The 14,815-nt window shown below is 35.0% G+C and overlaps 1 protein-coding gene and 1 pseudogene across 1 annotated transcript; one reads left to right on the top strand and one right to left on the bottom strand.

The window, feature by feature from the left end:
- Nucleotides 1-1,210: 1,210 nt before the first annotated feature.
- On the bottom strand, nt 1,211-4,009 carry LOC148696292 (uncharacterized; annotated as a pseudogene).
- An 8,830-nt stretch (nt 4,010-12,839) lies between these two features.
- On the top strand, nt 12,840-14,282 carry LOC137710050 (nuclear transcription factor Y subunit C-3-like). The gene has a single exon (XM_088696200.1). It carries the CDS (start codon nt 13,167-13,169, stop codon nt 13,530-13,532), a length of 366 nt encoding a protein of 121 aa, XP_088552326.1. The 5' UTR covers nt 12,840-13,166; the 3' UTR covers nt 13,533-14,282.
- Nucleotides 14,283-14,815: the final 533 nt, after the last annotated feature.

Below are 14,815 nucleotides of genomic sequence, written 5' to 3'. Positions count from 1 at the left end.
TCATAATAGAGCTTAATTGGTCTCTCAATGCTCTTCAGTATTTCCATGTCATAAAGCAAATTTTTCATCCAATTACACTGCTTCATAATTTCAAAACAGCCAATATATTTTGACTCCATAGTGGACACTGCTCTTGTGGTTTGCTTCTTACTTCTCCATGAGACTGCACCTCCATATAGCATGAGAACATAACCACTAGTAGACATTCTATCATCTACACATCCCCCCAAATCTGCATCTGTATAACAGACTAACTCCAAGTTGTCTACATGTTGATAACCCATAACAAATGACTGAGTCATTTTTAAATATCGCAGCACCAAAGAACACTAAGCACAAAAGCCAAATCAGGTGTGGTACATACCTATGCATACGTGACACTACCAACCAAGGAAGCATAAGGCTTTTCTTTCATTGACTGCACTTCATGGTCTGTTATGGGACATTGAGAGAGTGACAACTTATCTCCCTTTCCAATTGGAATATCACCACTACTACAGTTCTCCATATTAAATCAATCTATGCCTTCTAAGACAAGCCTAACCTTTTTTTGGATATGTCCTTAGTGATCTCGATGCCTAGCACATAATGTGCTTCCCCCAAATCCTTCATGTTAAAACTCAGTGACAACATTTCCTTGGTTTCTTGAATTAAATGCTTGCTGGTACTAGCAAGAAAGATGTCATCCACATATAAAACCATGAAAATGAAGTTTGATTTCTGCATTTTCAAATAGATGCAGTTGCCAATTTTGTTCTCCACAAAAACCAAAAGATGTTACAACCTGATCAAATTTTTTATGCCATTGTCTAGATGCCTGCTTAAGTCTATATATCAGTTTGTTTAGCTTACAAACTACAACTTCTTTCCCCATTTCAATGAATATAATTGGTTATTGAATGTCAATTTCTTCATCAAGATTGCCATTACGGATAGCTGTTTTCACATCCATCTAATGTAATTCCAAATTAAAATGAGCAATGAGAGCCATAATAACTCCGAATGTTTCTTTGGTTGAAACTGGAGAGAAGGTTTCATTGTAATACAATCCCTCCTTCTGTGTGAAACCCTTGGCTTACCTAGCCTTGTACCTCTCAATTCTCCCTTGTGAATCAAGTTTGGTTTTGTACACCCATTTACAACCAATTGGCTTGACATTGGCTAATGGCTGAACTAAAAACCAAAATTTGTTTTTTTTTTGCATTGACTCTTATTCATCCTCCATAGCAGCTTGCCACTTTGAAGATTGAGTGCTTTCCATAGATGTCTTATAAAAAGTTGGATCATCATGGTCGCCAATGTCATACTTTATCTCCTGTAAATAACACAAATAATCACTGGGAATAGCTAACTTCTTAGGTCTACTTGACTTTCTAAAGAAATTATTAATGAATTTTTTGCAATGGGAAGTGATGTACTTAATGCAGAAGGCTGTTGGGATAAAATTGACTAGTGACGGCTGCTGAGAAAAACTTGGCAGATATCTAAATCAATGTGTCATGGTGGTGAATTTGCAAATGTGGTGTCATTCAACTCTGAAATAAATAATGGCACATGCAAGACTATTTCATTTATGGATGGTTCAATGGTCTGCTCCTCTTCATTCACTTTTTCAAATACATAAAGATTGTTGGACTAAGAACTCAAGTCACTGCATTCCTCAATAACTTAATAAACTTAGCAATATTACTTTCAACTATCCTAGTCAGTGCACTGGGACAGTAAAATCTATACCCTTTAGACTTTTCTGCATAACCAAAAAAATGACAATTTGTGGTTCTCATATCCAATTTCTTTTCCCTTGGATTATAAAGCCTTGCTTCACACTGACAACCGCATGTATGAAGGTGAGACAAGCTAGGCTTTCTTCCTGTCCATTTTTCAAATGGTGTAACATTCACAGCTTTAGTGGGAATTCTATTTAAGATGTAATTGGTTGTTTTAAGTGCCTCACCCCAAGGGAAATCAGGTAAGTGAGTGTGAGAGATCATACTTCGAACCATATCCTTCAATGTACAATTTTTACGTTCAGCTACACCATTTTGGGATAGAGTTCCAAAAGTAGTATATTGAGCCACTATACCTTCTTAATGCAAAAACAAAGCACATGGACCTTGTTTTCTGCCATAGAATTCACCTCCACAATCAAACCTCACAAAATTAATCCTTTTATCTAACTGATTTTCAACTTCTAACTTGAAAATTTTAAAACAATTCAATACTTGTGATTTTTCTGAAATTAAATACAAGTGCATCTTGAAATAAATCATCTACAAAGAGAACAAAATATGAATTTCCACATATTGTTTTAGTTGGAAATGGACCACACACATCAGTATGTATGATTTCCAAGAGATTACATCTCCTTGTTGCATTAGCTTTATTTGTTGAATTTGTGGTTTTGCCCTTAATGCAGTCAATGCATTTCATTGCATCAGTAAAATTTAACTGTGGCAACATGCCATCCTTCACTAGTCTCATAATTCTTTCCTTGGATATATGCCCTAGTAGATGCCAAATCATGACAGACTTATCATCGGTAAGCATATGTTTAGTAACTGAATGTTCAACATTGAGACACTCTTAATGGTATGTGCATTGTATTTGCCATCAGTAACCATAAAGAAATGCATAACCAATAAGATTGTCAAAATGACTTTGAACATAAAACTTAATTTGATTAATATCTCCAATAAAAACATAAAAATAAAAAATAAAAACAAATAAAAACCATCTTTTGCAAATTGAATTACAAAAAACAAGTTCCTTCTCATGGAAGGAACATAAAGTACATTAATTAAAGTTAAAACATAGCCAGTTGACAATCTTAGTTTGACTGTACCAACGAATTCAATTGCAACTTTATTTCCATTTCCAATGCAAACATTGTAGACCTCCATACTTGTTCTCTTCCGGCTTTGAAATCCCTGCAAAGAATTGGTAATATGTATAGAACAACTAGTGTCAAACCACCAAGAGTTTTGTGATATAAAAACCATATTATACTCTACTATGACAAAAACATCAAAGATTTTGGTACCTTTCTTGATTAACCAAGCTTTAAAATCAACACAATCCTTCCTAACATGATCCACAGATTAACAAACACGACACTTTTTGACACCTGGTTTGTTAAACTTAGGTTCATTACTCGTGGAAATTGCATCTGGTCTAACAAGCACTGTAGTGGACTTGAACTGCTTCTTTGTTCCAGAAGTAGAACCAGTTCTTTTGAATCCAAATGGCTTCTTCCTTTTGTAATTGTCATTCCTTGGAACTGCAGTGATTTTTCCCTTGCCTTTTCCAACATTCACAAGATTGGCAAATTCTTGTCTATCTGTCTTCATCTTTTTCAGTCTCTCTTCTTCTTAGCAGCAAATGGAGATGAGTTCATTAACACTCCATGATTCATTTTGAGTGTTATAGCTCACCTTCAACTGCTCATAATCAGTGGAGAGTGAGTAAAGCGCCATATGCACAAGAAACCGATCAGTAATGCCAATGTCTATGGCATTCAGTTTGTTGGCAACATTAACCAGCTTCAATAAGTGTTCTGGAACACTTCCAGTACCATCATGCTTGGTGTTAATCAAAGTTGACAAAAGTACACCAGTTTCAGCTTTGTCCGATCTTTTAAACTTTTCCTCTATTTTGTCCAAATAAACTTTAGCCAAATCACAGCTAGGAATTACACCTCTCACATATTCCTCCATTGATTTTTGCATTATGAGGAAGGACATTTGATTGGCCCTTTCCCATTTTGCATAGAACTTTTTCTCTTATGCAGTGCTTTCTTCAGTTAATGTTGCAGGCTGCGGAACTCTAAATGCAACATTGAACTCCAACATTCCAAGATTCATTTCAATCTGCTACTTCCAGGTTTTGAAGTTTTTGCCATTCAATTTCTCAATATTCACCAAACTCATCATATTGAAACATGTTAACTCAAAATGATATTAAAAACTTCATAAGTATATGATCAAGAAATTTGTATAACATGTCCTGTCATTCTTAATTTATGGATTCAGCCACACCTTAAGGCAAAAAATTGTCTATACATAACTATGAGTTTTTTAATGCATATCCAAGTCATAAAACTACAAAACTATATGTATTACAGTACCTTTGGGTAAGTTAGAGTACACATATAGCATGAATTCCATCACTCACTATACACTGATCATTCAAATGCACCCAATAAATGGACTTCTTTGGAAGTTCTTTTACTTGTTAATATTGTAGATCATTATCATTAATATCATTATATAATTCTGAGATGATAATCTAGTCATACACTTTGATGTTACACTAAATTAGTCCCAAAATCTCTTCATCTGTTATGTTTGCAAGATTACTATAGTGTAATCTGCATAATTGTACTCAATTTCAAACCAAATACTTTATCAGAAATTCAAAATATGTATAGCCAGATATGATGCGTGCATATACACATTCTTGAATAATAGAATGCATATATCTGTAATATGTATAAATTATGAAGACATGCAATAGTAGGATTTGAATCTAGCAACCAATATACATTACACAAGTTCAATATAAACCATTATTGCACAACGGAAATTTATACATAAGCATAATCATAATTAGGGTTTGTATTGTGTGACTCTGATACCACATGTAGGATTTCTAAGGAGTAGTTTGCATGCATGCTTAGGGCTTCGATGACTAAAAGTAGTCACTTACTGGTATTCGAAGACATGGTTATCAAAGATAATCTTTGTCTTCTCTTCTCATGGTTACATAATGGATCTCTGAACTCTCAATGGAACAAGTTCTTGCAAGTGATTGAAATCACACACCTGAGAAGAAGGACCAAGACCGGATATATATTATAACCTATCCTTCCATTAAGGATGTCAATTACAAGCAGTTTTTCATTCAAGCAACTGCCTCTTAATTCAAATAATTAGTTTCTTAATTTTCCCTCTCATATTGCCATTTATCCGATGTGTCCCACTCTTTCAAGTCTTTTGAATACCACCATAATGTTCATACAGTTGCAGCTCACTTATTTGGGATTTTTTACAAAAGATCGAGGAGTATAGTCCAAAAAATCATCAAAATCAAAGTTAAAATAACAATTAAATAGTGATGATGCGTTTCTAACCGTCAAAGGATTTTATCCCATTACCTAATCCTTGAAAGTTTGTTTAGATAATTTTTATCGTACTATTAAAAAAATTGTGATGGTTGGATCGTTGTAATTAGTTTCGTATATAGTATAACCCATCAACACAATAAATTCAACAAACACTTAAAGTTTATTCATTTATTCTTCCATGATCCAGGAGTGTAGTTGCAAAAAATCATCAAAATCGGAGCTAAAATAATTGTTAAATCGTTATGATACATTTCTAACTATTGAAGGATTTTGCAAACTTAAAGTATTTACCAACTACTTTGACACTTGGATTATTGGAATTAATTTTGCAGACTACAAAAATCAACAAGGGAATTAAATATATAAAAATGTCCCTCAATTTTTCTAGACGAAATATTTCATTGCTCAACGAACTGTAAACCCAAAACCCAAAACCCAAAATCTAAAAATAAATCTTGGCCTGAAGAAACTTGAAGAGTTCTTCGTGCCACATGTGGCATACTATGTGCTAATTTTTTTCCCTTGGCGCGAATACTTTGCCCGTTAACTTGATTTCGTCAAGCCAAAGTCTTTGAAGAAAACTAAAATGTTGACTACTTTTGCCCGACCAAATGCTTTATTTTGTTGGGTAAAGTTGCAACAGAATTGTCTGGCCAAGGGCACTAGTCTGCTGGATTGCCGAGACATGAATTGTATGGCTTTAAGCCTGCTGGCAGTGGTGACATCAGCCTAGTGGCAGAGAGGGGCTGACCCATATGTTGTGCCCAGAGCGGAATGGATCCATTTTCGTGCGCCATAGCAATTGGAATTTCAACGGTAAAAAAAATTGAAAAAATGCTAACAATTGATTTTTTTTTAACAAAAAAAAAATTGAAAATCAACAACCAAGATTAATCCAAGGTAAAAAATCTTTAAATCCAAACAATATCATTTTTTTTTCATAAATACCCGACTATCTTCTTTATTCTCCACACCACAACTCAATATTATTTTAAGGGGTGTGATATCCACACATCCCATTTTACTTCTCACACACTTTTTTAATTTTCGGCCGTCGAATCGGATGAATTGAAGAAGATCAATAGACATAAATTATCAAGGGGTGTGTGAGAAGTAAAATAGGATGTGTGGATAGCACACCCCTATTTTAACTACAATCTCCTATATTTGTTTTCTACTTCAATTCCCAAATCCTTTTGTTATCAAGTTCACACTTAAACAAACTTACAAATCTAAGGCGACACTGACATATATGTTGTGAAATTGAGAATATGTGTGCAATGAAATATAAAGTAAATAAGACATAATATTTACGAGGTTCAGAAAGTGTGCCTAAATCCTAGGGGTAGCAATAATACTTTCTTTCATTATCTAAAATAATTGGAGTACAAAATAACTCTCACTATTTTCTCTCTTCTTTCTAGCTTGGCTCACTAGTATTTTCTCCTGCATAGCTCTTCTTTCTTTTCTCTCTTCCTTTCCTTTTTTCTTTTCTTTCCTCCATATGTTTCTCACTTCTCATCTTTCTTTTGTTCTTCAATCTTTTATAGGCAAAATGTCTAACAAACCTACCAAACCTACTCTTTTTGACAATGTTGTAAAGGTGTGGTCATACTTAATTGCTTAATTATTATGATGGGTATTCACACCTTCATTTACTACACTCCCCCTTGGATGCACATATCAATATCAGTAGCCTCGTTAAAACCTTGCTAGTAAAAAACACAAAGAAAACCCATAATAAAAAACCAAAGATATGAGCTTTTCATTCAAATAATTGGATATCTCTTGAATTCAAAAACAAATCATACCCAAACTCCAAATATATCACACAGGACAGAAAATATAACCTTTCTTAAATCTCTGACTTGAGCAATCCATCAAATAGTTAATCTCGAACACATGGCATGCAAGATCACTTGTTCTAACACTAAATTTCATTGACGCATAAGATTGAACAGGTGAAAGGCAAGTGCCCACTAGCCAACTGCATTCAGATTACACCATAATTTCAAAGACCTATATACCCCTAACAATTTCTGTGCACAATCCAAATGGAAAAATAACCCATAAATTACATAATGATGAAAAGAGAAAAAAAATTGAAATCTCTGAACAATAATTATAAAGTAACTAAGGGAATTGTTATTAGCACTCCAAAAATCTCATTCTACACTCCAAACTTTCTATATTAGGAAAGAAAAATACACTTGTGAGGAGTGTAGAATGAGATTTTTGGAGTGCCAGTAACATTTCCTATAACTAATTAACCAACTAACAACTCATTTAACCACCTAACAAACATTCTAACAACTTAGGGTGACGTGGCATTGGTTACACAATAACCAATGATCAAGGGACATTTGTCTTCAATGAATTCATGAAAGTATCTCTTGTAAAAGATGTCAATGGTAACAAAATCGAGTTTTGCTATGTTCACCATTTTCTTATTTCCGAAGGAAGAAGTTCAGGTATGACGGAACTTGCGATAATTAATTCATACCATATTTAACACATGTCTACAAAATGTTAGAACTTCATGTTCTTAACATTATTTATATTTTGAACTTCAAGTCAAAACATTATACGTATGTACTCAAAATTTATTTTCAATAACGACATCATTATAACCTTTCGGTTCATATTTTTGAAATTCATGCTCATGCTTAATCTGTACATGGATTAAGGAATTTATGGTTCTCATTTACATGAATCAAGGAACTTCTGGTCCTTATTTAATAGTATGTGGATTGAGGTGATTATGGCTATCATTTCAATTAAGTTAAGGACCTATTGATCTCTTAATTAATTCAAAAACTTTAGATTTTAATTTTGGGTCTAATCTTTTTATATGATGAGGATCAAGGAACTTCAAGTCCAATCTTTTTTTATATAATGGAACTTCAAGTCTAATCTTTTTATATGATGACGATCAAGGATTTTCAAGTCCGATCTTTTTATATGATGAGGATCAAGGAATTTCAGGTTCTAATATGATCAAGGAACTTCGGGTTCTGTATATACTCATCATAACAAAATGTAGTACAATAAGTAAATTAAAGGAGAGGGCGGTAATTCTAGCCACTATAATTGAATTGCTTTAATGTATGGTGGCCGATTATATCGCACCAATCACAATAATAACAAGATCAATAATGATAAGGAAAATGTAAATATTAACTTACCATACTTCATTTTTTTTCTTTCTAACAGTGGTCATGTATCAACAGTAATGTATGAGAATAATAGGAAGATCAAACTGTGGGATCTAGCTCAAATTTTAGTATGATATAGATAGGGATACGAACAGCTTCTGCAAGGAAACCATTTCAATATGAGCTATTGAAACTGGGGTTTTGGCACTCATAAAATGGATGTCCAGTTTTCTGCAAAATTTGAAACTGGGTTGGTGTTTTAAACATCTGCAACAATCCCACTATTGGATTTTTCTGAAATTTGGATATGTAATAGTTATTTGGGGGGGGGGGGGGGGGGGGTGGGGGCGAACAACTTTCAAGAAGGAAGTATTTCAATCCTAGGTCAAGAAGTTGGAGTTCAGAGGCTGTTTACATGGCTATAAGATTTTCAAATCAGATGTATATTTGCTTTAAGAAAATTAGTTGTACAAAAGTATGAAGATACAGTAAAAGGATTTTCTTATCTGTGAGATTCCAATCAGCATAGGTGAAAGGTAGGTAGTGCTTCACCGGATTTATGGTGTTGTGCTTTCCATCGACACGAGAGCTTCTCATGCTGATAACATGTTGTGAAATTGAGGATATGTGTGCAGTGGAATATAAAGCAAATAAAACACAATATTTACGAAGTTCGGCAAGTGTGCCTACGTCTTCAATGCAGCAGTAGAACTTTCTTTCATTATCTGAAATAATAGGAGTATAAAATAACTTATTTTTCTCTTTTCTCTCTATCTTGGCTCACTAATATTTTCTCATGCATACCTTATCTATCGTTTCTCTCTTCCTTTCCTCTTTTCTTTCCTTTCCTCCATATGTTTCTCACTTCTTATCTTTCTTTTGTTTTTCAATCTTTTATAGGCAAAATATCTGACAAACCTACCAAACCTCCTCTCTTCAACACTGTTGTAAAGGTGTGATCATACTTAGTTGCTTAATTATTACAATGGGCATTCACACTTCCATTTACAACAATATAGAGAACAAGGCCAAGAAAACATTATATATATATATATATATATATATATGAATAGTAATCGCCATTGTCATTCCTTTTTCCAAACGGATGGACTTTGTAAAGGCAATTACTGTTTTGAGTGAATAGTCATAGCAATTTCATTGCATTGCCCTTACCCTTACCCTTGTCTTCCTAATGGTTGAACTTGCTCTAAGTAGAATTGAAGTAATTTTAAAACATTAGATACAAAAGAGGGTACTGCTAGAACAGTTGTCCGAAAATTCAATTGTACTAGGACTGCCTAATAAGAACCCATTCTCATTTTAGGGTCTTTAATAACCATTTTGTTTTTTGTTTTCAATTTTTAGTTTTCATTTGTATTTTTTTTTAACTGAAATTTATTTAGTAACTATTTTTAATTTAAAAAAAATGAAACCCTAAAACCAAAAGTCAAAATTTGAATACTAAAAGAATGTAACTTTTACTTTTAGTTTTCATGTTAAAAAAAAAATCTAAAACTGAAAATAATATAATTATCAAACTACCTCTTAATTTCAAGGAATCAAAGAGAGGAAAATTTTCTTTAACTTCTGAATGTGGTATGTCCCATCTCGAATTATAATATATTTTATCCTCGAGTGTGCTGAAATGACTATTTTTCCCTTGTGGGCCTTGGAACGTGGATGTAAATTAAGGCCGAGTTGGGTACGTGGTGGAGATGTTGTAAAGGAATTAGGTTGGGTTTAATTGCATGAATCCAAAGCATGCAGCCTAATTAGGGCTTAAGGCTATTTTATTATGGTTAACCCGTGGCCACACACATATGCACGCGTGCAACCTGCATCATCTCCCTCTTTCTCGAATTTTATTCCCCGTCCATACAACCGAGAGCATTCACCCTCAAACTAAACCAAAACACTACGGATCGAACTTGGTGTTTCCAGATTCTTACTTTTCTCGAACCCTAGAACACGGTGATACCTTTTGTTAAGTGGTTTGCCTTCGAAAACACGAGACTCCATAAGCTCCAGCGAGGGGTGTAATTTTCTTCGACATAATTGTGAAGGTTTTAGCTAGTTTTGGGACTTAATAAGGTACTATTCTTGCTCCACTAGCACTTTGGAACAATTTTAGAGCAATTTTGACGTTGGGACACTTGAGTTTGTCAAGTTACAGATTTGGCCAGACTATCGAAGAAATTTATGACCATATACCGTTGGTTTTAGGACTCTAAACAGGTAAGGATATGTTCTACTTGTTTAGAGCTTCATTGTGGTATAAAATTCATGAAATTTGGTGTTGAAACGATGGAGATATTGAGATCCTAAGTTTTTTCAGAAACCGGCAAGTGCAACGATGGCCGGCGACGAATTCCGGTGAACCATCGGAGAAGACAGAGCATATTCCGTCAACTTTGACGGAATATTCTTAACGGCGTCAGGTATATTTAACGAAATATTCTATTTTTTAACGGAATATTCCCTAACGGCGTTAGGGTTACCGTTAGCGTGCCAGGCACGTGCCTGTGCGTGGTCAACAAGTGGGTCGTCGGAAAATTATTCTAAAAATATAAGGATGCTCGGGGTGTTGAGTAGGCCATGATAGTACATTCAAACACCCCAATTGAGCAACGTATGAGAAGTTATTTCATAGTGATGGTTATGTGCTTAAAAACAACATTAAATTAGTCGTTTCACATATAGGTGAGACATTTCCAGAGAACGAGCGCAGCCAGGCAAAACTTGGGGGTTACGACCCGGCTACATACCAATGAGTGGGCTTTTTGGTTTTTTATATATGTACTTATATATGCCTTATGTTTCCCATAAACTGTTTAAATGGTTTTTACGTTTTAAATACCATGTCGTATGCATTACATATTAGTATATGTTATAATATAGTTATACATATTACTGCTCGATACTGTGGATGCTCAGGTAAGCTTCAGGTGAGTATATAGTGATAGTTGCGATGGTAGTGTGTATGAGTATGATGAATTGCTTTTAGTGAATTATATCATGCACCCTGGTGTTAGTGCTCTGCCCGAGGATAGGGCCTAGCCTTCACGTGATCGTCACACGCTCACCTTGGATCCAAGGCAGGTGCCAGCCTATCGTACATACCACATTAGGTGGTTTCAACTCATAGGTGACTTGCGATACTTCACACAGCTTTCACGTGATCGTAGCACTTGAGCGTACTTATTTACACCTAGCTTGTCGTACAGACCATATAGTTGGTTCTAACTCGTGTGTAGGATTTGATTTGATTGTTGAGTTATTGATTCAGCCGTACATGTCACGTTAGGTGACTCCGGCTGATATGCCACTTTATATTAGTGCAATTCACCTGGCTTACTTATTCATGGTTAAGATAATTGTCATGGCATACACATGGTTTGGTTATTCTCTAGTATAGTTTTCATATATGTTTACAGTATTATTTTCTGGGAAACTTATACGGGTTTTACAGTGAGGGGTTATTACATTTGAAAAGATAAATGGTTTTGAAAGTTTTGTTTTTGCCCACTCACTTTCTGCTTTGCACCCCTCCAAGTTCTAGATAAAAGTTCATGCCGGTGGCTCACGAGGACTTCACGGCGGTTCTGACGGACATCCACCGGTGTAGGGTTTCTTTTATGATCTGTATAATAATTACTTAGTCTTCTGGACTGCACTTCGATACCTATGCTCTGGTTGTGTGTGTCTTTACTCTAATCACTTTCACTCATGCTTATAGGCTAGTCTAAGGTAAGATAACTAGCGGTTTTTATTTATTCGCATTTGCATATCATTACCACTTCTGCACAGCGCACATGGTTACGTCACCCACAAGTGATGGCCAGCATGCCTCAACTGAGGTCGGGATGTGTCAGTCTGTGCATGTCTTCTAATCCAACTAAGAGTTCATGTTTGCTTTGTATATACTATAAACAAACAATATCTTGTGGCGGTCCCACATGTTCAATATTTTCACCATAACCAGTTTTACAGGCGGTGCACTGGCTAAGGCTGGCGGTGGTACTGGTGGTGGGCGGACGGCTAACATGGTTAGTCCGACCTAGAACAGTGTAACCTAACTAGCCCTTAACGACCATATAATGTAATTGATCACAAAAAATCAGCTTCATTTGATTCTATGAATTCTTGATTAAATTGTGAAATTTACCTAAAGAAAATTTTACGTAAAGAAACAAAATAAAACAAATTAATTAATAGATTTCTTAATTCTTATTTATATATTATCAATTGAAATCTTGGCCAGCTTTCAAACCCAATCAGTTCAAATTTTGTATTATCATTTACCAGTAGACTAATATATGTAGATCATATCTCAACAAGCAACATAACTATGAGCTGCTGCATGCCTAGACTAAAATTATTTATTCAACAAAACTAGACCAAATCCCAACCGATCGAACACTTTTCTAATTGAGCTTCAAAAGCCAAACATAAGAAACCAATACAAAGCTCAATAAAATACAATAAAAATGAACCTTGATCAATTTGTATATGTCCATTATTGCATGCTATAGCACACAATTGAGAAATTTGTCGCCACTTTTAAGCTGACGTCCCACGTATATATAAGCTTGACCATTTTAACAATTCATCCTTATTAATTGCAATCTTTGAAAAATAAACATGGTTATTGAAGTCATATACATTAATTAACAAATTAATGCTTGGTCATTAGGTATAATTAGCCGGCTGGCCAGGCCTGCCGGCTGCTCCCTTATACATGCACCTTCATATCCCACAGCATTATTCATTCTCCTCACACCTCTACTTATAGACTGAAAAGTCGTAAACAACTTAAACTTCGTTTTGTTAGTAAAAAGAAATATTTACCTCTATACCTGAGATCAGAGAGTTTTTAACTGTTAATAGAAATGAGGCAACCGGGAAGGTATTCGGGATTGACGATGTGTGGTGGCATATCAGGGAGAACAGGGCCCCACTCGCTACCGTTGGCGAGGATCAAGAAGATCATGAAGAACTCTGGGGAGGATGTGAAGATGATATCTGGGGAGGCTCCAATTGTGTTCTCAAAGGCATGTGAGATGTTCATAGAGGAGCTCACTCGGAGGTCTTGGATGACCACCCTCGAAGGGAAGAGAAGGACAGTGCACAAGGACGATGTAGCGTCGGCTGTCGTCGCCACTGATATCTTCGATTTTCTTGTCAGTTTGGTTTCGGGGTCGTGCTGTTCTGAAGACATCACACCGGTGGAAATTGAAACATTGGAGAAGTCATAGTTCATCTCTATCACAAATTCCCAAGAGTGTGTGTATGTGTACATACATTTCAATATATAATAGTATATAAATGTTTCATGTGGTAATTTTTTTTTTTCAGTTTAATAAAATTTCACCTTACTCAGAGTTTCTTACGCATATAAAAAGCTATATTGAATATGTAAATTTGTAACACCACGTGAAAAAAATTTCTTGTAATCTTTGCACTCTTATAATGTCTCATGGGAGTTTCGAAGACATATTTGCCAATCAAATAATAAATTGGACAGAAATTTTGTTTGAGTGTGTTCAATTATTTCAAAAGGAAAATGATTTTTTTGCACTCTTTTCACTTCTATATACCCTTTTTTTTTTTTTTTGACTATCATATTAAATAAATTAAAGAATAATTAAATAGTAAAAAATTAATAAAGGTGTGCAGAAATGTAGCGATGCAGTAACACTAGTACACTTTACATGACTGAAAGATTAAAGGATGTCATGTGGAGCTCCAGTACACATAACAAAGTAAAATTAAACTTTGAATCCCAGGTTAATGCACAATAATTATTAAAATGTTATGATAAATCCGGGGTATTTCGCCACTTCCGTCCAACAGTAAAGATTACAAAACTACTGAAGTGAAATAGAGGGATCAATGTTTGACAAAATAAATAAAAAATAAAAAATAGAGGGATCAATGTACGTCTAAATCAAGACACATTACAAATTAAACACGCTATAAACATACAAGCCTAATCAAGTGGTAAATTATGCTGAGAAGCAGCTAAAAACAATGTCACTTAGTCCACTATTATTTTCAAGCCGCAATGCTTGACCTGGTACTGGCCGAGCTTCCCTCTCCTCACTCCTTCTCGTTCCAGATTCAGACAGCACCATCTTTGAACTTTTCCCATTGCCATTGCCAGCAGCAGCCTTTCTTTCCATCCTTCTCCTCATAACATACTCTTCTGAAATATAAACATCCATTTCTTTCTAAATTTTTTTTTTTTTTAGTGGAATTGCAGAAATTAAAGTTCAGGTGAGGAAGTACATATAGAGGAAGAGAAAGTAGAGAGAGATGCCAATTACCATGGGCGTTGGATTGGACCCATGTTTTTATTTAAACAGGCAACAAAGCGAATCCATACTTTCTTGTAATCAAATCACCACGGTGGTGGAAACAAATGGACGGTTATGGTAAAGTTTTGGCTTTCTATGTGCTTGTGCGTAACGTTCGCGACGGTGCATGTGTAAAGCTTCCCTTCCAGACAAGTACTGTTTGCAACCGACTAAATTTGTGG

The sequence above is a fragment of the Pyrus communis genome, chromosome 6, assembly GCF_041283825.1.
Source record: "Pyrus communis isolate YQ-2024b chromosome 6, ASM4128382v1, whole genome shotgun sequence".
Lineage (NCBI taxonomy): Eukaryota > Viridiplantae > Streptophyta > Magnoliopsida > Rosales > Rosaceae > Pyrus > Pyrus communis.
This window is presented reverse-complemented; position numbering and strand designations above follow the sequence as displayed.

Excerpts from the sequence above, each read along its gene's own strand:
- LOC137710050 (XM_088696200.1), top strand. The coding sequence starts at position 13,167 with ATGAGGCAACCGGGAAGGTATTCGGGATTGACGATGTGTGGTGGCATA.